The 25929-nt window shown below is 32.3% G+C and overlaps 1 protein-coding gene across 1 annotated transcript in view; it reads left to right on the top strand.

The window, feature by feature from the left end:
- Positions 1-17656, top strand: part of NCAM2 (neural cell adhesion molecule 2) — a 506280-nt gene extending 488624 nt beyond the window's left edge. Inside the window, exons 17-18 of the mRNA XM_079155716.1 lie at positions 10821-10940; positions 12499-17656. Of these exons, the coding sequence (XP_079011842.1) occupies positions 10821-10940; positions 12499-12610 (232 nt within the window). The 3' untranslated portion in view covers positions 12611-17656. The remainder of the gene's footprint in view (positions 1-10820; positions 10941-12498) is intronic.
- Positions 17657-25929: the final 8273 nt, after the last annotated feature.

Genomic DNA, 25929 nt, shown 5'->3' with positions numbered 1-25929 from the left:
GCCAATGAAACCATTTTGGAAGAAATGCAAAAACAAATTCTTTAGAAAAAGGGAAAATGGTCAGAAATTCAAATCCACATAATGAAAGGAAGAGAGTCAGAGAAGAAATAAGTGAATGTAAATTTATTTTTTTTTCTTTTTCATAATTGAACAGATAACAATTGATTGAAAATAATATTGGAATATTTTCTTAAGTTTATATTCATGTAATTTACTTACATGTGAAATGAATGGTGACAATAATACAAAGAATGAGAGCAAAGAAGTAAAAGTAACTTATTATTATAAGGTATTTTTCTACTACTCATGAGGCAGCATAGTGTTATGTGAGGGTAGAATTTTATTACTTGTAAACTCTAGAACAACAACTTAGAAAAGTAAAAACAAAAGAAGGAAAAAAGGAAATACAACTAATATGCTCAGAAATGAGAGAAAAAAATTATATAAAATGATCAATTCAAACTATGAAAGAATAAATATAATAAGACAAAAATAGCCACAAAGAACAAGGGCAAATTATAGAAAATAGTTACAAATATAGTAGATAATAATTCAGCTGCATCAATAAATCTGTACAAATATCAATGGTCTAAGTAGATAATTAAAAGTGTCAGAATAGAAAAAAATCAAAAGTACACTGTGTAATGGTATTTCAGTCAACAACAGACTGTAAGAGGGTGGTTCAACAATATTATGTTAGAGCCAAAAAAGTAGTGACAAAAGAGTCTTCATAATGTCAGAGCACAATGCATTATCACGTTCTTGTGGTTCTGCCGGTGTAAATAAACAAATGCACTGTGGGGAGCCATCCTTGTTAGCAGAATCAGATGAGGATGACCCTATGGGACACCAAGACCTGGCTTCCAGGAGCTAGCAGCCCCGGAGGTCTGTCCCAGATTGCAGGGAAGTATGTGGCACTGTGGGAGTAGTTCCCTGTCTAGTTTCCCTGAGAAAATGGCTTCCCTAACTCCACCTCATCCTGTTCATCACAGAAGAAGCCCCTCCTGTTCTTGGCCCCTTTACCTGTGTGACTATAAAATAAAGGTGAGTTGGGCTACTCCATGTTGTTAGAGGCCAGAGCTGGTATGGCCAGACCCATCACGCCCCTCTGATTTAAAAAGGGTATTGGTTCTTGTGTGTTTATTGATTAGATAAGTTTATGGGTAATTAACCCTTTTCTCATCCATGAGGGACATGGCTGCTCTCAGCCATGTGGTCTCTACCCCCACACTGCACCACCAGTTGTATAAAATTATAGCACATACAGGTATGTAGTATAAATAATAATGTAATCATGATGTATTACTTTATTACTAGCTTACATGCTTTCTATACAATACCTTTGTCATTATTCATGAGTATATACCTTCTATTTGTATCAAAAATGTTTACATTAAAGCTGCATGTTTTGTGACTATAGTCTTAAACATCTCTTATTTTACTGCACCTTCTGAGTGCCTTATGAGGCCATGTTGAATATTTGATCTAATCCATCTGTTTGTGTGAGTATACTTCAAGATTCAAGATTCAAGATTCTCCACAATGACAGAAATGCCTAATGATGCATTTCTTAGAACATAATCCCATGATTACATGATACATGACAATATGCTGTTTTTACAAGAAATCTACTTTATGTACAAAATACATAAAGATTCAACGTAAATGGATAAAGAAATGCACAGTATGTTAACACTAATCAAAAGAATGCATGTCTGGACATACTTATCTCAGTGAGAGCTGGCTTCACAGCACGGAGAGTCATTGGAAATAAAAAGTAGGATTAAACAATCATAAATGATTCAACTCATAAGGAAATCTGTGCATCAAAAGGTGAGGCAAAAATTAATAGGGTTTAGGACTTAGAGAGAAATATGTGAATCCACTGCTAAAAAAATTGGCAACTTTTACATCCCTCTATCAGAAATGGAGAGATCCATCAAAAGGGAAAAAAAAAGAGAGTGAAGAAGAAGAGATAAGAAAAAAAAGAAACAAAAAAAATCAGAAAAAATTTCAAGAAAAAAAGAATATTTAAAAAAATATTTTTAGTTGTAGATTAACACAATACCTTTATTAATATATTTTTATTTTTATGTGGTACTAAGGATTGAACCCAGTGCCTCACACATGCTAAACAAATGCTCTATCACTGAGCTACAGTCCCAGTCCTTAAAATAATATTGATGAGAATGTATAAAATATAAATTGCAAAATCTGCTCAGAGACCATAATGGGATTAAACTATAGATCAATAAAAGAAATATAGCTAAAAATACCCCATGTGCTTCAATATTCAACATAATACTTCCAAATAAAGGAATAAATAAATAAATAAATAAATAAATAAAATATTTAAAGTTATTTTGAGATAAATGAAAGTAAATCACAGCTTATCAAAATTGGGAAATGAGGTGAAAGTAGTTATTACAGAGAATTCTGTAGTATTGATGCATACATTAGAAGCTAAAAATGACCTAAAATGAATTACTTAAATTTAGAAAAACAAGAGCAAATTAGAAAACAAGAGCTAATTAGAAAAACGAGCAAATTAACAGAGTAAGCTTAATAAAATAAACCATATATATTAGAGCACAAATAAATGAATTTGAAAGATGAAATCACAGAAACAATTGACAAAACTAAAATGTGATTCTTTGAAAAGATCAGTAGTATTGCTAAGCTCCTACCCAGGGTAAGATAGAGATAGGACACAAATTAATGTCAGCAATGAACCAGACACATCCACAAAAGACTGCAATGATTGACAGGATGATGAAGATCTAGGTGAACAACTTGATAACTACATATCTATAACCTCAATGAAATAGAGAAATTTCAATGAAAACAGCAACAAAAGAATATCTGAATTGACCTATATCTAATGAACAGATTTGATCTATAATTAATAACCTTTCTAAGCAGAAAGTTCCAGGCCCAAATGCCATATGGTGGATTCTACCAAACCCTTCAGGAAGAAATTGTGTCAATCCCCCACATCTGTCTTAGAAGCAGATAGAATACTTCCTAGCTGATTCAGTGAGGCCAGCATTACCCAAATACCAGGCAGAAAATCATTGATGCAGAAGGTAGAACAGAATAAAATTTATGTTCCATGTGGAGGGGCTCTTCAGTTATCTTCACTATTGGGTAGATCTTACTTACTCTGGAGCCCCTGGTCAAACAATGTTGTTAAACATATACACATTGCTTCTCACAGGTATTTGATTTTAAGAAGTGAAAAGTGTTTTTAACAGTGTGTGAGAACAAATGTCTATAATTACAACTACTCAGGAGGATAAGGCAGGAGGATCACAAGTTGAAGAACAACCTGGACAATTTAGTAAAACCATGACTCATAATAAACAAAGAAAAAGACTTCAGATGCAGATGACCAATAGATGGCTTGCACAGCTTGTGTATAACCCTGGGTTTTATCCCCAACACTGAACAAAAACAAAAAAATCAAAAGGTTCTTTGTTACTAACATCTATGATTTTCTTTTATTTTTACCAACACCTATTCTTCAAATTTCCATGCATGTGTATGTGACATGCCCACACTAGAGTGACAATATCAAACCTGCCACTGATTAAGGGTTTTATTATCATGAAAATCTCAGCATTTGTGTGGCCTGTTGATCTTTGAGTCATTGTAGCTTTTCTGTTTGTTCAGTTTTGTTCATAATCTACTTTATATGCCTTTTAAGCATTAATTACAATGTCATTTATCCATCATTACAGTATCAAAGTATCATTAAGCTGCCCTTAATATTTCCTGTGCTTTTTGTATTCATTTCTTCTTCCCCTTGACCCCCACCCCCACTGACCTTGTTTTTGGCTCTATATTTTACTTCTTCTGGAATGACACATAGTTGCAATGACATAATTACACAGGCTTTTCAAGCTGGCTTACTTTCTCTAGCTATATGCATTTAAAGTTCTTCCCTATCTTTCCATGCTTTGATAGTTAAATTATTTTTATGATTAATATCCAACTATGTAGATGTCACCCAGATTGTTCATCTACTTATTAGAAGATTTTTTTGTTTGTTTCCAAATTTGGGTGATGATGAATACAGATGGGATGTAAATTTTCAACTAGTATTGTTTTATTTATTTACTTATTTTTTAATTTTTTTCAGATTTTTTTTATTGTAAACAAAAGGGATACATGTTGTTTCTTTGTACATGAAGTAAGGTATCCCATTTGTGTAATCATAAATTTACATAGGGTAATGTTGTTTGATTCATTCTGTTATTTTTTCCTTCCTCCCACCCCTCCCACCTATCTTTTCCCTCTATACAGTCCTTCCTTCCTCCATTCTTGCCACCCTCCTTAACCCTAACCCTAAACCTAACCCTTACCCTAACAGTAACCCCTCCCACCCCACATTATATGTCATCATCCGCTTATCAGTGAAATCATTCATCCTTTGGTTTTTTGAGATTGGCTTATCTCACTTAGCATGATATTCTCCAGTTTCATCCATTTGCCTGCAAATGCCATAATTTTATCATTCTTCATGACTGAGTAATATTCCATTGTATATATATATACCAGGGTTTCTTTATCCATTCTTCAATTGAAGGGCATCTAGGTTGGTTCCACAATCTGTCTATTGTGAATTGAGCAGCTATGAACATTGATGTGGCTGCATCTCTGTAGTATGCTAATTTTAAGTCCTTTGGGTATAGGCCAAGGAGTAGGATAGCTGGGTCAAATGGTGGTTCCATTCCAAGCTTTCTAAGGAATCTCCATACTGCTTTCCAGAGTGGCTGCATTAATTTGCAACACCACCAGCAATGTATCAGTGTACCTTTTTCCCCACATCCTTGCCAACACCTATTGTTGCTTGTATTCTTGACAACTGCCATTCTAATTGGGTTGAGATGGAATCTTAGGGTAGTTTTGATTTGCATTTCTCTTATTACTAGAGATGTTGAACATTTTTTCATGTATCTGTTGATTGCTTGTACATCTTCTTCTGTGAAGTGTCTGTTCATTTCCTTAGCCCATTTGTTGATTGGGTTATTTGTATTCTTGGTATAGAGTTTTTTGGGTTCTTTATATATTCTGGAAATTAGTGCTCTCTCTGAAGTGTAAGTGGTAAACGTTTTCTCCCACTCTGTAGGTTCCTTTTTCACATTACTGATAGTTTCCTTTGCTGAGAGAAAGCTTTTTAGTTTGAATCTATCCCAGTTGTTGATTCTTGCTTTTATTTCTTGTGCTATGGGAGTCCTGTTAAGGAAGTCTAATCCTAAGCCAACATGTTGAAGATTTGGACCTACTTTTTCTTCTATAAGATGCAGGGTCTCTGGTGTGATTCCGAGGTCCTTGATCCATTTTGAGTTGAGTTTTGTGCAGGGTGAGAGAAAGGGGTTTAATTTCATTCTGCTGCTTATGGATTTCCAGTTTTCCCTGCACCATTTGTTGAAGAGGTTACCTTTCCTCCATTGCATATTTTTGGCACCTTTGTCTAGTATGAGAAAATTTTATTTATTTGGGTTTTTGTCTGTGTCATCTATTCTGTACTATTGATCTACCTGTCTATTTTGGTACCAATACCATGCTGTTTTTGTTACTATTGCTTTGTAGTATAGTTGAAGATCTGGTATTGGGATACCCCCTGCTTCACTCTTTCTGCTAAGGATTGCTTTAGCTATTCTGGGTTTCTTATTCTTCCAGATGAATTTCATAATTACTTGCTCTATTTCTGTAAGTTATGTCATTGGGATTAAAATTGGAATTGCATTGAATCTGTATAGCACTTTTGGTAGTATGGCCATTTTGACAATATTAATACCTATCCAAGAACATGGGAGATCTTTCCATCTTCTACGGTTTTCTGTAATTTTTTCTTTAGTGTTCTCTAGTTCTCATTGTAAACGTCTTTCATCTCTTTTGTGAGATTGATTCCCAAGTATTTTATTTTTTTGAGGCTATTGTGAATGGGGTAGTATTTCTAACTTGTCTTTCTGAAGATTCATCACTTTTGTATAAAAATGCATTGCATTTATGAGCATTGATCTTGTAACCTGCTACTTTACTGAATTCACTTATGAGTTCTAAACGTTTTCTGGTGGAATTTCCGGGTTTCTCTAAATATACAATCATGTCATCAGCGAACAGGGATAGTTTGAGTTCTTCTTTTCCTGTTTGTATCCCTTTAATTTCTTTGGTTTGTCTAATTGCTCTGGCTAGAGTTTCAAGGACGATGTTGAATAGAAGTGGTGAAAGAGGGCATTCCTGCCCTGTTCGAGGTTTTAGGGGGAATGCTTTCAGTTTTTCACCCTTTAGAATGATATTGGTCATGGACTTAGCGTAGATGGCCTTTACAATGTTAAGGAATGTTCCCACTATCCCTATTTTTTCTAGTGTTTTCAGCATGAAGGGGTGCTGTATTTTATCAAATGCTTTTTCTGCATTTATTGAAATAATCACATATTCTTAACTTTAAGTCTGTTGATATGGTGAATGACATTTATTGATTTCTGGATGTTGCACCAACCTTGCATCCCTGAGATAAAACCCATTTGATCGTGGTGCACTCTCTTTTTATATATTTTTGTATGCAATTTGCTAAAATTTTGTTGAGAATTTTTGGGTCAATGTTCATTAAGGATATTGGTCTGAAATTTTCTTTCCTCAATGTGTCTCTGTCTGGTTTAGGTATCAGGGTGATATTGGCTTCATAGAATGAGTTTGGGAGGGTTCCCTCTTCTTCTGTCTTCTGTTTCATGGAATACTTTGAGGAGTATTGGAATGAGCTCTTTTCTAAAGGTTTTGTAGAACTTGGCTGAGAACTCATCTGGTCCTGGACTTTTCTTTGTTGATAGGCTTTTGATGACCTCTTCTATTTCATTGCTTGAAATTGATTTATTTAAGTTGTGTATGTCCTCCTCGTTCAGTTTAGGTAATTCATTTGTCTCTAGAAACTTGTTGATGTCTTCGAGGTTTTCTGTTTTGTTGGAGTATAGATTTTCAAAATAGCTTCTAATTATGTTTTGTATTTCACTCGTGTCTGTTGTGATATTTCCTTGTTCATTCCGAATTTTAGTAATTTGAGTTTTCTCTTGCCTTCTCTTTGTTAGTGTGGCTAGGGGTTTATCAATTTTGTTTATTTTTTCAAAGAACCAACTATTGATTTAGTTAATTTTTCAGATTGTTTCTTTTGTTTCAATTTCGTTGATTTCAGCTGTGATTTTAACTATTTCCTGTCTTCTACTATTTTGGTGTTGGTCTGCTCTTCTTTTTCTAGGGCTTTGAGCTGTAGTGTTAAGTCGTTTATTTGTTGATTTTTACTTCTTTTGTTGAATGCACACAATGAAATAAATCTTCCTCTAAGTACTGCTTTCATAGTGTCACAGAGGTTTTGATATGATGTGTCTTTCCTCTCGTTTACTTCTAAGAATTTTTTAAATTTCCCTCCTGATGTCTTCTGTTATTCATTCATCATATAATAGCTTATTATTTAATCTCTAGGTATTGGAGAAATTTCTGTTTTTTATTGTGTAATTTATTTCTAATTTCAATCCATTTTTTATCTGATAGAATACAAGGTAGTATCTATCTTCTTGTATTGTTAACAGTAGCTTTGTGGCATAAAATAGGGTCTATTTTAGAGAAGGATCCATGTGCTGTTGAGAAGAAAGTGTATTTGTTCTTTGTTGGATGGTATATTCTATATATGTCCGTTAAGTCTAAAATGTTGATTGTGTTACTGAGATCAATGGTTTCTTTATTCAATTTTTGTTTGGAAGATCTATCCAGTGGTGAGAGAGGTGTGTTAATATAGCCTAGTATTATTGTGTTGTGGTCTATTTGATTTCTGGAATTGAGAAGGATTTGTTTGACATACATGGATGAGCCAATATCCGGGGCATAGATATCTAAGATTGTTATGTCTTGCTGATTTATGCTTCCCTTAAGCAGTATGTAATGTCCTTCTTTATCCCTTCTGACTAGTTTTGGCTTGAAGTCCACATAATCTGAAATGAGGATGGATACTGCAGCTTTTTGCTGTGTCCATGTGCATGGTATATTTTCTCCCATCCTTTCACCTTTAGTCTGTGGGTATCTCTTTCTATGAGATGCGTCTCTTGCAGGCAGCATATTGTTAGATTGTTCTTTTTAATCAAATCTGCCAGTCTATGTCTTTTGACTGATGAGTTCAGGCCATTAACATTCAGGGTTATTATTGTGATATGATTTGTATTCCCAGTCATTTGACTCATGTTTGTTTTTGGACATGATTTGGTTTCTCCTTTCTTTGGCTATTCCTTTAGGCTAGTTACTCCTGTTGCTGATTTGCATCATTGTTTTTCATCTCTTCCTCATGAAATATTTCCTGAGAATGTTCTGTAATGCCAGCTTTCTTTTTGTAAATTCTTTTAGCTTTTGTTTATCATGGAAGGATTTTATTTCGTCGTCAAATCTGAAAGTAAGTTTTGCTGGGTATAAGATTTTTGGTTGGCATCCATTTTCTTTCAGGGCTTGGTAAATGTTGTTCCAGGCCCTTCTAGCTTTTAGGGTCTGGGTTGAAAAATCTGGTGATATTCTTATTGGTTTCCCCCTGAATGTAATTTGATTCTTTTCGCTCGTGGCCTTTAAAATTCTGTCTTTATTTTGTATGTTAGGTATTTTCATTATAATGTGCCTTGGTGTGGATCTGTTGTAATTTTGTATATTTGGAATCCTATAAGCCTCTTGTACCTGGTTTTTCATTTCATTCTTCAGATTTGGGAAAATTTCTGATATTATTTCGTTGAATAGATTGTTCATTCCTTTGGTTTGTTTCTCTAAGCCTTCCTCAATCCCAATAATTCCTAAATTTGGCCTTTTCATGCTATCCCATAATTCTTGTATGTTCTTTTCATGATTTCTTCCCATCTTCTCCTTTGGTCAACTCTGTTTTCAAGATTAAATATTTTGTCTTCAATATCTGAGGTTCTGTTTTCCAGGTATTCTATCCTGTTGTTTATGCTTTCTATGGAGTTTTTAACTTGGTTTATTGTTTCCTTCATTTCAAGGATTTCTGTTTGTATGTTTTCAGTATCTCTAACTCTTTATTGAAATGATCTTTTGCTTCCCATATTTGCTCTTTTAACTGTTGATTGGTGCAATCATTTAATGCCTGCATTTGCTCTTTCATCTCCTCCTTCAGTGCCTGCATTTGCTCTTTCATCTCCTTGTTTGCTTCCCTAATTGTTTTAATTATGTACATTCTGAACTCCCTTTCTGACATTTCTTCTGCTGTGCTGTCATTGGGTTTTATTGATATAGTATCTAGGTTTGTTTGGTATATTTTCTTCCCTTCTTTTCTCATATTGGTCAGATATCAGTGGGACTCTGAGATATTGCAGATTTAATCTATTGGCTTATAGTGTCCCTGTAGATTTCCAGTATATCACCTCCCAGCCTTCAGTAGCCTGAAGTCTTGGAGTAACTTGATAATGCAGTGCTTCCGAAGAAAGCTGCCCTTGACCCGCTACTGGGTCTAAGGCTGGGGTCTAGCTCTGTGCAGAAAAGCTCTTAATGGGCGGGTCAGCTCCAAGAAGCTGGCTCTGGAAGGGGCCTGTCACTGGAGGGAGCAGGGCTGCTTGGGGAAGACTCTAACTGCCCTGCCCTGCTCCTAGAAGCTGCCTCTGTCTGGGCCTGCCGCCCAGGCCAAGCTTCACCTGTTGGGAGAGACTCACCCTGCGGCTCTATGTTAGTCTGAGTCTCTCAATGCCTCCCTTTCTTGAATCCTGGGTTCTGGAGCAAAGGAAGATGCAGTCACCCTCTAGTCCACCATCTTGGATCACTCCTAGTATTGTTTTATAGAATCATAATTGATTGTGCAATAAGACTGTGTCCTAAGTAGTTGAAATTTCCTTTCCTCTTTTCCCTTCCTTCCTTCCTTCCCTCCCTCCCTCCCTCTTTCCCTCCCTCTTTTCTTTTCTTTCTTTCTTTCTTTCTTTCTTTCTTTCTTTCTTTCTTTCTTTCTTTCTTTCTTTCTTTCTTTCTCCTGTAATATATTTGAAATCTGTATTGAGTGATTAATTTCCAAACCTATGGCATTTCTTTTTATATCATCACCAAATGACTACCTCTTTATTCTTTTTTTTTTTTTTTTGTTCATTATGTGAGGCATGGAAACATGCAGTAGGCTTTCTAAGTTTCCACCAATTATTAAAAACTCTGTTCATTTTAAATATATGATAAATATTTGAATAGTGAAAATGCATCTTTTTCTATGTATACATCATTTAAAGATTGTTTTAAAATTATTATATTGAAACATATCAATATAGTAATCAGTGATCACATATGTAAAATCTTTCATATAAAATAATAGAGATATTTTAAAAATAAAGTATACATGTTTCATTTTCCATATTTTAAAATATATGCAATATTTCTGATGTTTTATTTCAAGAGTTAACCAATATTTCTTAAACATTTAAAATACTTTTATATTTCAAAATATGTGTGGGGGAGAAATGCCTCATGTTATACATTTTATTTAAGAAATACATTAATTTCCAAAAAGTTATTATATAATAGATTTTAAAATACTTCTGCAAAAAAATCCATAATTTCTTGATGAAAAGACATTTGGACAAATTGGGATTTCTTTTTATTTATTCTGTGTGAAAATACATGATGAATTGAATTGTAATGGAAAAAAATCTTACTGGTATTCTCAACCCAAACATTTTGGACTTATTCAAAGTGAGGTAGGATTAAGTATAGATTTTAAATTGTGTTCTACAGTGCATCTGTTTTCACATTCTAACATTAAGATATTTTTTGTTGTTGTTTTATTTTGCTCTTTCTAGGAAAGATGGATCAAAAGAACCAATAGTGGAGATGAGAACAGAAGATGAAAGAATTACCAACCATGAAGATGGGAGCCCAGTAAATGAGCCAAATGAAACCACACCACTAACAGAACCTGAGTATGTAGATTAAATGGTTACTTGTTTTGGAATAAATATTAGCAAAATGATGGACATTTTCATCATTTGTTATATGTATTTACAAATATCATTATTTATGAGGAAAATTGTATCATTTCCTTTATAATGAAAATATTTGTGTATATCAAACGCTGATTTCCTCTTGAGACATTTTCCATGAAATCTTGGCCTCACAGTCAGAAAAATTCCACTATTAAATAACATAATTATGACTTATAATTTATAGCCCTTATTTATTTATGTTTGCCACCCTCATAGCTCCATTACAACTATAATAGGTCCTCTAATTAAACTTGCAAAGGTGAACATATGCATTCATTCATGCATATAACATTGAAATGATTCAAATCAAAGAACTTTTTAAGTAATAGTAGTATTCTATTGAATGCAGCTGTTAACAATAGCACAGTATCATACTGTACTACGTATGAAACTGACTTTTAAATTTTATTTTTCCAAATTAGTTTCTTTATTTTTCTACCAGCTACCATTCCCTTACAGTATAATTTGATTTCACTTTCTTATCTCCAATCATAGGCTGTTTTCACAGCTGAAGAAAGTGATTTTTCTCCTTCTTATTCAAAACCATGAATTACAAATAGCAACTAGCTTAGAACATTAACTCCTCCACAAAAAGATGAAATTAAAGGCAGAGGTGAATTGGAATGGGATTTGTAAACATACTTGATTCTCTTAATGCAGAAAATAATCTTTTGTCAAGGAAAGAAATTTCACCCCAAAAAGTCTCATGTAAAAGATATAATTATAAACTAGTGAATGCTAAAACACTGGAAAACCAGGAAACCTTGATTCAATACTACAATGGCTTGATCAAAATGGCAAAGAATATTTAGATTGCAGTGATCCATGGACCTTACTTGGAACCACTTGTACACATATGCATAAGATCATATAAAAATTTGTGAAATTATCAGTATTAAGAAATAAAGGCTGTTATTATTTTCTAGGTTATTATTGGAAACAACTCTCAAAAATTGACAAGGAAAACATAATAGTGAAAAGAGGCCAAAGAAACACATAATAAACACAAAAAGTTCTAAAATATGTTCATCTGCATTAAGTTCCAAAGAACATTGCTATTTCATACAGTTTTTGAATTGTATGCAACAGAATATTCCAGCAAATGTTAATTGTTTTACTTGAAAAATTTGAGATAATAAATTATATACTTAATATATATAAAAAGCTCATTTAACCTTTAAAACAGTTATATTTTAGTGTCAAATAGTTACTAAATCTAAGCTATCCTATATTGAACAATTTTCATTCAATTTGATAAATAAGTTTTTTCCTAGATGTTTTTTTAATACACATTACATTTTTACAATAGACAATATTGTTTTATTCATTTTTAGGTTATTTTACTAATAACCTAATTTGATGGTTCTTTTAACAATTTGATTTTTCTCACCTTATAACTGTGGCATATTACCTCTATAGAGCATTCACTGAAATGTTAAGGAGTATCTCTTAAAATGCTTTAACAATTGAAGTTTATATTTCTATTTCCTACCAGAAAATTACCATTAAAAGAAGAAAATGGGAAAGAAGTCCTAAATCCAGAAACTATAGAAATTAAAGTTTCTAATGACATCATCCAATCAAAAGAAGATGACAGCAAAGCGTAACCATATTACCGCGACTTGATGCACACTACAAAGAGCATTTGGATTGCAGTGACCCTATGACCAAAACTATTCCATTGACCTTAATTTCTTGGGAATATTCTAGCTTGGAATAGCTTGTACACATATACATATGATCAGATACTCCTGCCCATGGTCCATTTCCTTCTGTTGTTGTTGTCGTGATTGTTCATTTTGTTAAGAATTTCAGTATAGAGACTTGATTGACACCAACTCTTGGGTATCAATTTGATTCTATGATTGAAATACTGCAATTTATTATATGGCTAAAGTGCTCTATTTCTTAAGAACTTTGTCTTACCTACACCAACAAACATATTCCAAACTCTCTTACAAATGAGGGTGTAATGAAAATCAAAAGAAAAGAAAAGCTTTGTGAGCTAAATGTGTAAGAAAGCCCTGCATGTTTATGAAAATTTTCTTGGGCAAATGGATTTATGAAGTGGTTTTCAGCTGAAGATGAAGGCACATAATAGAGATTACACTTTTTATCAGGGGAACTTCATGGAAGCCAGGCTTAAAGGAGCCAATAATCTTTAGCAGATATTAAAAGTAGAGGAAACTTTGGAGAAACCTTTCAATTTATGATTACAGTACATTTTCAACACTGATTTTTGATAGATTGAAGTATCAAATCAAAATTGTTACCCATTTGAACGAGTATTAGTTGTCTGCAAAATTAGATTAAAAAGACTCCCTGAATCCGTGTCTTTATATGCCATATTCACTCACAATGGATTACACAAAAAGTAAATGTATTACAAGTGAAAATAATATTGACTTTTGCCCTCAGCTTCAAATAAAATAAATTGAAATGGGAACAATATAAATATGTTGTCTTTCTTAAAGTTTTAGGTCCTTCAATGAATGAAATTGGGTAATGGAAATTAAACTAAGTTTAGTTGAAGAGAAGTTATTTAACATTTAAATGTTCCATAAAGTGTCAGTGATCAACAGTTGAATTGCCACTGTGTTTTTATGCTGAATGTTGTAGCTAGAGTTCATCTTAAGATTTTGATAAAAAATTTTGGTTGACAAACTCCCTTAATTATTCACCATTAACTTTCTAATATCACTTGGTAGTACCAGAATAAAATACTAATTAACTTCCAAGCTATGCAAGCTCCCAGAGGTAAAAGTCTAAAACATGATTTAACTTATATATAAGGAAAAATGTATTACTATAAATATACATAACCATTGGGAGCAGGTTTTAGATGATATCTTAAGTTAATCAACCAAAGGTTTTTGGGGCCCCATCACATTCATTACCTTTGGTTTTTCAGGTGTGAACTGAATAGCTCAGCTATTGCCTGATATGAGAACATATTCCAATTGAACATTGGAGAAAATTTTAACAATGAAGAGGGACCCACATTAAGAATATCTCTTTATAGAGATAATTTCATGAATATTAAATATAATATTAGTGCCACTCACGAATATTTTTATTTACAAAGTGCTTGAAACTGTCAACCAAGGAGAGACAAGTAAGTAATTTTATACTATTCCTCACTTTGCTGGCTGATAGCAGGACAGAATATGCCCATCTGCATGTTAAGGCATTGCCATAAAATGTGGGGTTATTATGCAGGAATCTCTCCTTGATACCTGTTCTGACATAAACTGATAAAACAGAGATTATCCAACCAGTTTTTGACAGATTGATGGTTGGTGTTTACCTTTGTCTGATCATTGATTTTGTTTATTTTGCTGTGTTTTATTTTATACCAATGTGCTGAAACTAGTCAAAATACTTGAATTAGTTTGTTTGTGCAAAATGACAAGCTTAGTAAAATGTTTATGAAGCAATAGCCATGAGTGCTGATTTTTCATGGATAGGGCCACACAATTTTACACTAAGGATACAGAAAGAATTCCATGATGGAGAAAACAATTTTGCATGTTCACTGTTATGTTTGTGCTACACTGCAAGAACAGAGAAATCATAATAAAGAGCAAAATATTTTTGTGTTTTCTCAATTTGAAAGTTCTGTTTTCTCATTTCTTTGGACTTTCCATGTAAAGCCATTGACTTACATATTTCTTTCTTGTTGTTAAATTTCTTGCCACTTGTGTGGAAAAATTATCTGAAATTAATTCATAGATAATTTGGAAATAATTGTAAACAGACTGTTTCAAGTGCACAATCAGTTGTCTGAATGATCCTTACCTCTTGTCCTTGAAATCCATGCCATGCAGAAATAAGGTATTACTGTGAAAAAGTTTTACTTTTTTGACATTTCAATGGAATGCTCTGAGTTACGTTAATTGTAAGTTTCCAAGTAAGAAATGGCTTGTAGTAAATTGCAAAATAGGAGTAGAACTGAAATAACCTATTTCTTATTTTTCATTCTTATTCTATACTAAATACATTCATATAACTGTGCATATGTTATTTTTATTGTCTGAAGTACTCTTAAATGTTCGTATAAAATGTTGAGTTGATTGAATATACATACTGTTAAGATATCTGAATCCTATGCTATTTTAAACCAAGAAGCAAAAATATAACTGAAAACACTGATATTTCTAAATAGGTTATATTCATTTAAATAATGACAACCTATAGAAGGAAACAGTAATATCAGAATTTTAATAAATATTTTGTTTAAAAATTGACACAGGTTAGTGTGTCAACTTGTTTAACAATGATTTGCAAAGGAATTTAATTAGAAATTGTGATTTTTACAGATTTATTTATTATTTTTGTGAGATAAGACATATTGCCATCCTATTAATACTAATATCTAACAATGTACTGTCTGTGTTTTCTTTTATTTTTATGATTAATACCTACAAAAGCATTTTTTTCAAAGGCTATTTAATCCAGAAAAATTCATATGTGTTAGTATTTGAATTAAACATTTATAGAAATAGATGTTATTAATAAAATTATTTATTTTAGTGCCAATAATTAATTATAAATTTATAATCATATCTTCATTTTATTCTTTGTATTTTAAATAATTAAGATGTATTTGTGCCTTTGAATTAGCATGACATCCTTTATCAAAAGAACAACTTAAACTGCCATCCTCACAGATATATTTTGCTTATACGTAGGACACTGGAATTATACTATCTTAGTTACATTCAATGAATTATCTCAATTGAAACTTATTTACCTTGGATATAAAATCTAAATCATACTCTTTTCATTCATTTGCCTTTGTGACATTTCATTTTGTGTGTACACAAAATATTTTTAATTTGTTCTGTACTATCCTTTTAGATAATAATTACATTTTAGCTATTGTTGGAACTGAGTCATTAGACAGTTGTAAGACAAAGGCAGCAAATGATGCAGATGATTTTTTTAAATAGGGGAAATTACTGTGGTGTCACTTGGGTCTTCATTATTCCTGTTGATATATATTTGATTTGAGATCAAAAATCATCCTTGTGATGATAAGATAATCACTGATGAAAATATCTACAACTGAAGTGGTAGGAATATTCTTTCATTTATTAATTTAGGAAATATTGGCATAACATTATAATTATTTATGAAATCAGTAGTGTTATTTTTCTTGAAGAACAAAGTAAATGTTCAATTTGAATTCCTCATGGACATCTTTTACAAAATTATATCCAGAATGCTTATTCAACAAACTTTAAGAGCAAGTGAAAATATTTTTAAAATGAGATTGTTAGCATTATTTATGCCTAGAAAGAAATATTTGCATCTTCTTTTTAACCCTTTGGAGCATTCTTACATAGCCTCTCAAATTGAAATTACATATAGATAAATTGACACAATAAATTTAAATTGTGGAAAGTCAAAAAAATGAAATGCTCTAATTCCCAAATTTAAATATTTCAAGAATGTGGTCTATGCATGGGCTTAATGATATTCCAAGCTGATATTTCAGTGAGAAAGTGATAAAAGGGCCTAGTCAGAGTAGTTGCTGAGTTGATGTAATTTTCTTCCAGGTTCCACCTTTTCATTTTCAAAAATTGCATTTACCCATGTAGATGCAGCTATTTGAAAATGTTATACAAGAATGCTAAAAGATTATTTCCCTTCTTATAAAAGTCAGAGACTTTTATATTATATATAATGGTAAATATTTATTTAATAAAAGTATTCTTAGATAAAGTTCATTATTCTCTGGGATTTCACCAATAAACTATTAATTGATATCACCTCTTTAAATTTTCTTTTTTGGCAATTTTCAGGTTTCTGGCCACACAATGTTTCTAATTATTATTATAAAAATTGTCCATATGCATTTAATCATTACAGCTCTACTTTCTTCTCTGATATGAAAACACTTTTCCTTTGACATATAGTTTTAGCTTTCCATGGAAGAGAATAAGCAAAGCAATGACTATTGGAGCATTTCAGTCACAGCCAGACAGGAGAGTAAAGGAAAAATGAAATGAAAGGATCCAGAAAGGCAAACTGAACTTCTACTTTTGGAATAGTAAGAAGGACCTAGCTGGGAGAAATGCTGGGGCAGAGAGTAGGGACATTGCATATATGAAAGTTAAGGCCAATAATACTGATAGCAAGGAAAAAAACCTAGTGACATCCATAAGAGAAAGTTAGCAGAAATAGAACCTATGATTCAATTTACAATTTTTTTTGGAAAATAATATGCATACTATGAAATAAATGATATTGCTAAGAGCAAACGTAGTTGTTCCAGCTCTTAAAGAAATGTTCATGGTTTAGCATTTGCTTCTAACCCCTGTTAGAAATAGGTGAACTTCTTAGACACAATTTTTTTTGTTATGTGAATTCTATAGTGTGTTCAGTATGCATTAAAACATACTACACTTTATTTTCTTTAACTTATATACCCCATTCAAATTCTATATTCTTACGTTAGCTACCATGAGGTTTTCTTATTGTTTCAGTATAGTATGTCATTATGAAATGCTGTATATATATGTTTAAACTGTAAAAATTATACTGCAAATGTTGAAGTTTTGTATTTATGAGAGACATTGAAAGTATGGCTTATGGTATATCAAAATTGTCACTCTTCACCATTTGTATATTAATAGTAAAGATACTTTTACTTTAATAAAGTGTTGAATTTTATGTTTATTTCAAATAATGCCTTTACAAAGAATGAACTTGTGGCTTGACAAATACTTTCAGGTTTAAAAATTTTTTCAAACGTATCTCTAGATATTCATAAGAATGCTTTTTGCCATCTTACATCATTCTGAATCACAATCTTTTGACTTCTCTGTCCCCAGCTCTGAGAAGTTAATGAACTGTTTAAGGCATGATCCCTTAAGATGTTTAGGATGCTCATAGAATAGCAGCATACAGCATCATCTAGGAAGTTGGCAGACATCTAAATTTCTGGACCTCACCAGAGATTGGATAAATCAAGACTCAAAGTCTTTCTTGTTATTCTGATGCACATTAAATTTGAAATTCACTGGCTTTGAGGCACATTTTTTTTTTTCAATCGCCAAATATTTATTTGTCAACTTATAAATGCCAGGCATCCTGCTAAGTGTAGGAGCTGATGCTTTAACACACCCCCCAAACACCTTGTTCTGAAAAACCGTGCACTTTAAAAACAGGATTGGAGAAAATATAAGGTTAGAAGATGCTACTCAAAACTTAATTTTGGAGCAAGAACACTAATAAAAATATGCCTACTCCCAAATTATGGCTTAAAAAGAAATATTAAAATAGTTAAAAAACATATTAAGCAAATTTTGAATAATAACCAATATTAATTTCTACTTCATGTTCAAATTTAAGTTCTCATTATTATACACTTTATCATCTTATAAATGTGAGTTTTAAAAGGAGACAAGTTAATCATTCTTCATATCGCTTGATAAGGTATTTTTGTTTTTTAAGAAGCCAGTGTAAAATGTGATTCATTCTTTACATTTAATAATAATATGTGTCAGTTTTTAACAAAGGGATGATTTCTAATATAATCTTTACAAATTCTCCAAAGTAGCTATACATATTAAATAAAAATAACATTAAACATGCTTTGTAGAATGAACAAGAGGACATTTACATGTTCTTTCAGTATCCAATATTTATTCAAAGGTAATTATAATGAAATGAAAGAAGTGTACCACAAGATAGAGGCTAAAACTAAGTATCTAATATATTTTTTAATTTATTTATACCATGTTGATATTTTAGTGAATTCTGTTTGTTTCCAAAATATTGCATAATATATTTTTTACTTGTAATACAGGCAACACACATGTGTCCTAAGATTCATGTTATGTATGTCCTCAGCATTCTAAATATCTATTTTTTCTTCATAAGTTTTAAATACATGAGGAAGAACATTATCCAAATATAAATAATATTTCTGTTTTAAATGATATTTTGTTTACATGCTAATTTTTGGCATGAATCTGATAGCCAAGAAAGAAGACATTTGTGCATTTTAGCTTTTCTGAATTTAACTCTTTCTGAATAATTTAAATCATATTCAAGAGACAGTGTTTTCTTTATCTTTTTGACAGGGTAAAGGCACTATACTATAATAATAAATTCAAAAAAAATTAATATGCTCTGTCTTTTTATGAATAAAGTATGCTGTAAAACAGATATTACTAGTATTTAGATGTCTCAATATTTGAAAAAAATTAACCTGATGATTTAATTCATTCTAATGCCTTCTGTTTCATCTCTCCTTTCTACTTCATACTTCCCTCATCTTCCTGTCTCCTGTCACTCAGGATCAAGTCTGAAACTGATTTGAAAAGATTGTTATACAAAAGAAAGAATAATTAACAAAACAAGCCTAAAACTTTTGTATAGTGTCACATCTATATATCATGCAATTACGATTATCTTCAGAGAGTAATTTTAAAATGGAGTGTTCTGAAAGAAAATTGCAATTTTCTTTGCAATTGGAGGCATTGTCTGCAGAGAAGGCAAAAGGCATTTTATTTGTAAGCAAAAGACTCAAAGAGAACATGCAGGAAAGGATGAAACATACATAGGATTACTCAAATGGAGGTGGGAAAGTTTGTGTGAAGACATACTACAGGTTTTAAGGGAAAATACCCTCTGAGATGTATCCATGAAATTCTTGTCAACTCCAAATCTAAAGTATTTATGCCTTTATTTACCAGAAAAAAAAAAAATTGAGGGAAGAATTTTCCACACTTTAGCAATGAGGATTAAAAGGGGATAGAACTGAGATTCTTAAAGTAATATTGGAAAACACATAAACCAGATGTGCAACTAGAATAAACCTAGGTTCACACACCAATTCTATCACCTATTTGCTAAAGAGCATTTGAGTATTTACATAAAAATATATACCTTATTCCTTATCTATGAAACTAACATAAGGCAACTACATTTTTTTTTTTCATGATTGTGAGCATTCACTTGTCTCAATTTTATGCCTTCTTCTTCCCTCCTGGTATGTTAGAGACAGTCAATGTATTGGTGTATTAATTAAAGTTCTCCAGAGGAAACAGAAATGTGCGTGCGTGCCCGTGCGCACCTGCACACACACACACGCTTGTATTCCATAAAATTATTCATATACATATTTTATATATATATTCAATCTTTATGCATCCCTTCTTTGAAATTATGGAGTCTTCAAATCTCATGAATTTTCAGGTTCAGGAAGCAAAATGGTGCAATTAAGTCAGTGAATGAACATGGTAAGATAAATAAATTCCACAAATATGGGTACACTGCTATACTTTTTGCTGTGAAATAAATCCCTTTGTTAGAAGCAATGCTGTATGGAATCCCTTAATGGTGAATAAGGCATTCTATAATTTCATGAGATGGTAGTTTTGAGGGAAGCATTATATGTAGGGAAAGAAAATCTAGGTATGGAGTAAGCATCTATTTCAGTAAGAATATTCTGATTCCATGATGGAAACTGTCCAACATAATCAATCTACATGCCAGGGAGCAGTTGATTCTTTTAGGCAACCTGGCATATCAGAAACTCAGCATTGGTCTCTGCTATTGACAAGTTGGTCACTCAGTTGTGGCCATAGTCAAGTTGGTTTTGGTAAGTGGCAGTCCATATTGTTAACCATACGCACTACCTCCTTCCATTTTGCCCTAGATTAGATTCTTTGTTCGTGAGACCACCGGTTGACAACAGGGATACTTAGAATCAGAGCCTCCCTGGGATCCATAAAATGAGTCATCCTGACCACCTGATTATTAAAATCCTCTTTTGTCGAGATTACTTTTTTATTGAACATTCATATCAAACACAAATAACTTTATATTGTTGCCAGCTCCGAGAATTGTATTCACATATTTTTATCACAAATTGCTTTGTCATCAGTATGCCAATCATGTTTCTTCCAAGTTCATAATAATCAGTTTTGGCGATAACCAAGAATCAAAATATAGTACCATGTTTGGCTAGTTCTCCTTCTCAGGAAAGTGAGTAATCAGGTATGCTGCTGGAAGTCCTGTCCCACTTGGAGAATTTCCTTCATTAACATTGGTGGATGTCCTAGAGAGGGACTATAGTGCTGTATGTGTACCTGTGAACCATGCAAAACCTCTATAACCCAGGTTTGAATCTTCTTGTCCTGTCAAATGATTTTAGGGAATTTCGCATGAGGCCATACGAGCAGTTTGGGAAAGAGAAGTAGTGAATCAAGAGCAGAAACATGGATATTTTGGATTATTCTTTAGTTAATTTACTTGCGCACTCTTAAGCCTGATCATGTATATACCATTCCCCTTTGATGCTGTAGTGTTACTGTGGATGCCCAACCCAAAGGCATGATGAATGAATGTCCATTATGATTGGCAACTTAATTATCATGGTAATTTCACGGCTCTTGGTTGATTATTTTGGTTCTACTAATACAGAAAGGTATTTCTCACAAGGAGAAAAGTTATCTTCAAGTGATTGTGGGGCCTTACTCTAAAATACTGAAGCCTCTTGCTGGAATTCTCCTACAAATTCCATCCGAAGTTTCTAAAAGTATCCTTTTCTGACATTGACACTTCAAACACCCTTATATTTTTGACTCAAGTATAAATGACTCAAGTAGCAGAACAGTTTCAACAGTAGCCTAGTCTTTCTGTAGCAACTTCTTTTGTTCTGAACCCTATTCAAAATTGGCAGCTTTTGGGGTAAATTGAGTAACCATAATGAATAACTTGTTTCCAAATTTCAAGAAAACCTACAAAGTATTATGCCTCTTTCTTGGTTATATGAGGGGCCAGAGCAATTTTTCTTACATGTTAGAAGACATACCTTGATACACTTCCTACACTTGATTCCTACACATTTAACTTAGGTAGACAATCCCTGAATTTTAGTAAGATACGTCTCCTACATTCTAACATGCAAATGCTTTACTTGTAAGTCTATAGTAGCTGCTATTTCTTGCTCATTGGGTCAATCAGTATAATGTCATGAGACTAATGGACCAGAGTGATATCTTATGTAAAGGAAATATTTATCAATATCCCTTTAAACTAAATTATAACATAACATTGGAGGGTTGATGTAGTATTGAAGTAGGATGAGGTAGGTACTAATGATGGTGTATTTCTGGCTTTCCCATCTAAAACCAAACGACTTTTGGGGGACTCTAAGGACAGTTATGGAGAAAAGGGCATTTGCCAGGTTGATAACTACAGACCAGTTATCAGGGGTAGTTAATTTGCTCTAGCATGGATCAACATCTGGTATAGAGCAGCAATTGAAATGTCAACTTGTTATGCTTATTGTATTCCACTCTCATTTTCCAAGGTCAAGGAGGTGAGTCGAATGGTAATGCCCCAAATTCTTCACAACCTTGGTGGTGGCACTGATCTCTGGGATTTTTCCAATCCTTTTGATTTTTTATTTTCCAAAAAAGAGGTAGCATTAATGGTTTTCACTTAGTCTTTTATAGAATAGTAGTTCTCATTTTAGCAGTAGACATCCTGCAACATTGTGTGTTCAAACTGCTCTGTAAATCGACAAATCACATGTTCAGGTTATGAGTTTGATTTTTGATAAATTTATCCCTGTGCCTGTGATAAGTTAACTTAGATAAGTTTTTCTAAGGGGTAAACCAAGAAGCCCTGTGAAAGCATGCATGATGTTTGAGTTGAGAATTCATGTGCCTAATTTCATCTTTGTCTTCTTACACTTTTCCAGTGTGTTTGGGACCAACTAAGCATTCATTATATCCATTTGTTTCCAAAACTATTTGAAGTTATGATATAGAATCATCTACTCCTTACTTCTGGTACTTGATTCATTATCAGTTTCCAATCCAGATATTTTACATATTTTTGTAAATAATCCACAACATGTACTATCAGTGCTTTCTTTATTGTTGGAAATAGAGAATTTAGTATCTTTAAAACTAATCATAAAGTCAGCCAGTTTCAGAAACCAGAGAACCAATTCAAACATCTAATTCTTAAAATATTATTCCATTAGAACTAGTCTTGGCACCAAAAACCATATTAGTATTTTCTAACAGGACAGAAACATTATAAATAGAAATAGATGGATGATAGATAAATCTTTAGTTATACTATTTGTATTTTAGACTGCAATAAATTAACATCATAATCAGGTACATCATTTTAAAAGTATGCTTTATTATTGTTTACTGAAGTATAAGAAAAATTTGTATAGTCCAGAAAAAGATAAGGAACAACTTTACAGAATATGTTTTAAATCATTGCTATACAATATTCAAGGAAAAATGCATCTACCTCAAAAACTTAATTTGGATGATTGCCTACTTTTTCCACCCCAGCATGTTCAGCAACTTGAGTCAAACAATGTGTTGCAAACTCATTCCTTTGAAGTAGAAAATCAGTCATTTCTATGAAGAGAGAAATGGGCACTTTATTTCCCATCTGTGTTCTATCTCCTGCTACTGACAAGAAGTTATATGCACATTTATAATATGTTTCCTGGGGATTCCAAATTAGTCTTTTTACAGATAATTCAGACCTTAAAACATTCTTACAAATTAAGAAATATTTGTGATTTTCAGTTGCTCATTAATAGGTGAATTAACTAACAAATCATTTCCAGAGAGCACACTTTATCTATCTTGAGTATATTTAAATTATATGAAACTTACTTTATGTCTAAGAATGCCCTTTATGTTGGTGAGAGTTCCGTGGTAAATTGGCAAGAATGTGTTTCTGTTGCAGTTGGGTTAAGTGTTCTGTGAATGTCAATTATGTCAATGTGATGAATAATGCTGTTCAGAGTGTTCTGTACCCTGATTGATTTTCTGTCTTATGGTCCCATCACATATTCAGAGAATGTTATAAAAATCTGGATCTATAGCTGTTAATTTTTTTTCTCCTTGCAGACTTATCACTTCTTGCTTCTTTTACTTTGAAATAAAATTTATATTTTATTTATATTAGGGCTATTTATATTAGGATTGTTATATTCTCTGGATGAATTGGTGCCTTTAATATTATTTTTAAAATCCTATTTATTCCTAATTGTATGCTTTCTTCTGAAACAAACTTTATTTGGATAATTAAAATGGCCATGATACTAGCTACCAATGAAAGAAATGTTGATACAAAAAAAAAATAGACAATTCTCAAAATTATTTGGCTGAGTAAAGGCAGAAACAATAACAACAACAACAACAAATGCTATATAATACTATTTATTGCCATGAAAAATCCAAAGTGACATAAAGAAGATTAGTGATTTTCTGGGGAAAATTGGGTAGGATAGAGAAGGTTACAAAGTGTTCCACAAAAACTTGTGGAGGTAAAAGATGCATTCATTATCTTTATTGTTTTTATCCTTTCACAGGTATGTATATTTCAAAAAACTGGTCATATTTTGTACAATAGCATTCAGTTTATTGTTTATCAGCTGTGCCATGAAACAATTTAATTGCAATATGCATTCTTATGACTCTCATCAAAATATAACAAAATAACTTCTGTGAACAATTGATAAGGTCATATTGTCATCTCTCCTCAAAAGAAAACGGCATTTAAATTTAAGATATTTTTAAAAGCTAAGCAAAGACTTTTCATTTGTTTATGGAAGAATCCAAACAACAGAAGGATAATGAATGAAATACACTTTAAAAAATTTGCTTGATTTAGTCTAAGTTCTCTTGTTTTCATATTCTATTTTTCAAAGGTTAGGTTATTGATAATATTGATAATAAATTACAATATTTCTTCTGCATTTTTGAAAAGAATTTCTTGAACTCCCAACAGTCCAAATACACATTTTTAAGTTATTTAAAATCATTTTGGAAACGTAATATTTCAATAATGGATAGAATACGGTGAAAAAAGCAAGCAGGAATTCAGATAACAAATCTATGGCACTAAAATAAAATTGGGCTTTTTTTTAAAGTGTAAAATAGACCATGCTTCAAATTCAAAATTTTCTCAATGTATATCAGAGATAAGTTACAAAGAACTGAAGCACAATTATTAGAATTGCCTGATCATAAACAGAACAGTCATTTTTTTTTAATATAATGAGATACTTAAAGTGAAGAAAATTGAATTTCTTTCTAAATGATGTGGGACATTTGTTTTACCTGTTAGAAATATTTTAATGTATTTCACTAGAAAATTGAACATTAAAATTAACAGGAGTTGTAACAAAATTTATACTTAAAATTATGGTTATAAATTTTTGCATCATATCTTAAAATTTCAAGTGCAGAAAAAAAGAAGCAAAATAAATTACTTTTGTCACATTCTTAAGGATGTATGAAGGGAGGAAAGAAAAAAATTGCAGGGAAAGAAGAGGGAGGGAAAAGAATTTAACCCAAGGGAAAAAGTACCAAAAGCAGCATTTAATAAATTCTCATTAAGTATTTGATAATTGCTGAGTATGAATAGAATTGGTAGCTCAATGCAGAACTGAGGTGATCTAGGCAAACATTGACCAAAAATACTTTACATTTCACTATAATTGTTTAGATAATTTTATTTTTAAGGTTCATTTTAATGCTACAGTTTAACTTAAAACCATGAACTGAGTGGATTTTATGTAACAGAAAGGCATTTTCATGGTTCTATATACACAGAAGCACAATATCAAGGTGCTACCGTATGGTGGGGGTCAACTTTTGATTCAGAGAAGGCCAGCTTCTGTGTCCTCCTGGTGGAAGAGGTCAAAGAGCTCTCTGTGACCCCACTTCTGTAAACCATCATACAAAGGATTCAGTTTTATCATGTGAATTTGGAGAAGACAAACATTCAGAGCATAGCAGTCTGCTTGGTTTATCCTTGGAGCTGACACTCTGCTTTCCTCTGCTGGTGCAACTTGAGGGGCAAGGAAAGTTTCCCCAGAATGAGGGTCTTCAGAGAGGTGTGTTGATATCCTACAAGTAAC

Source organism: Sciurus vulgaris (genome assembly GCF_902686455.1).
Source record: "Sciurus vulgaris genome assembly, chromosome: 10".
NCBI classification, from domain to species: Eukaryota; Metazoa; Chordata; class Mammalia; order Rodentia; family Sciuridae; genus Sciurus; species Sciurus vulgaris.
Note: the sequence above shows the minus strand (reverse complement) of the source record. Positions and strands in the feature narration are given on the sequence as shown.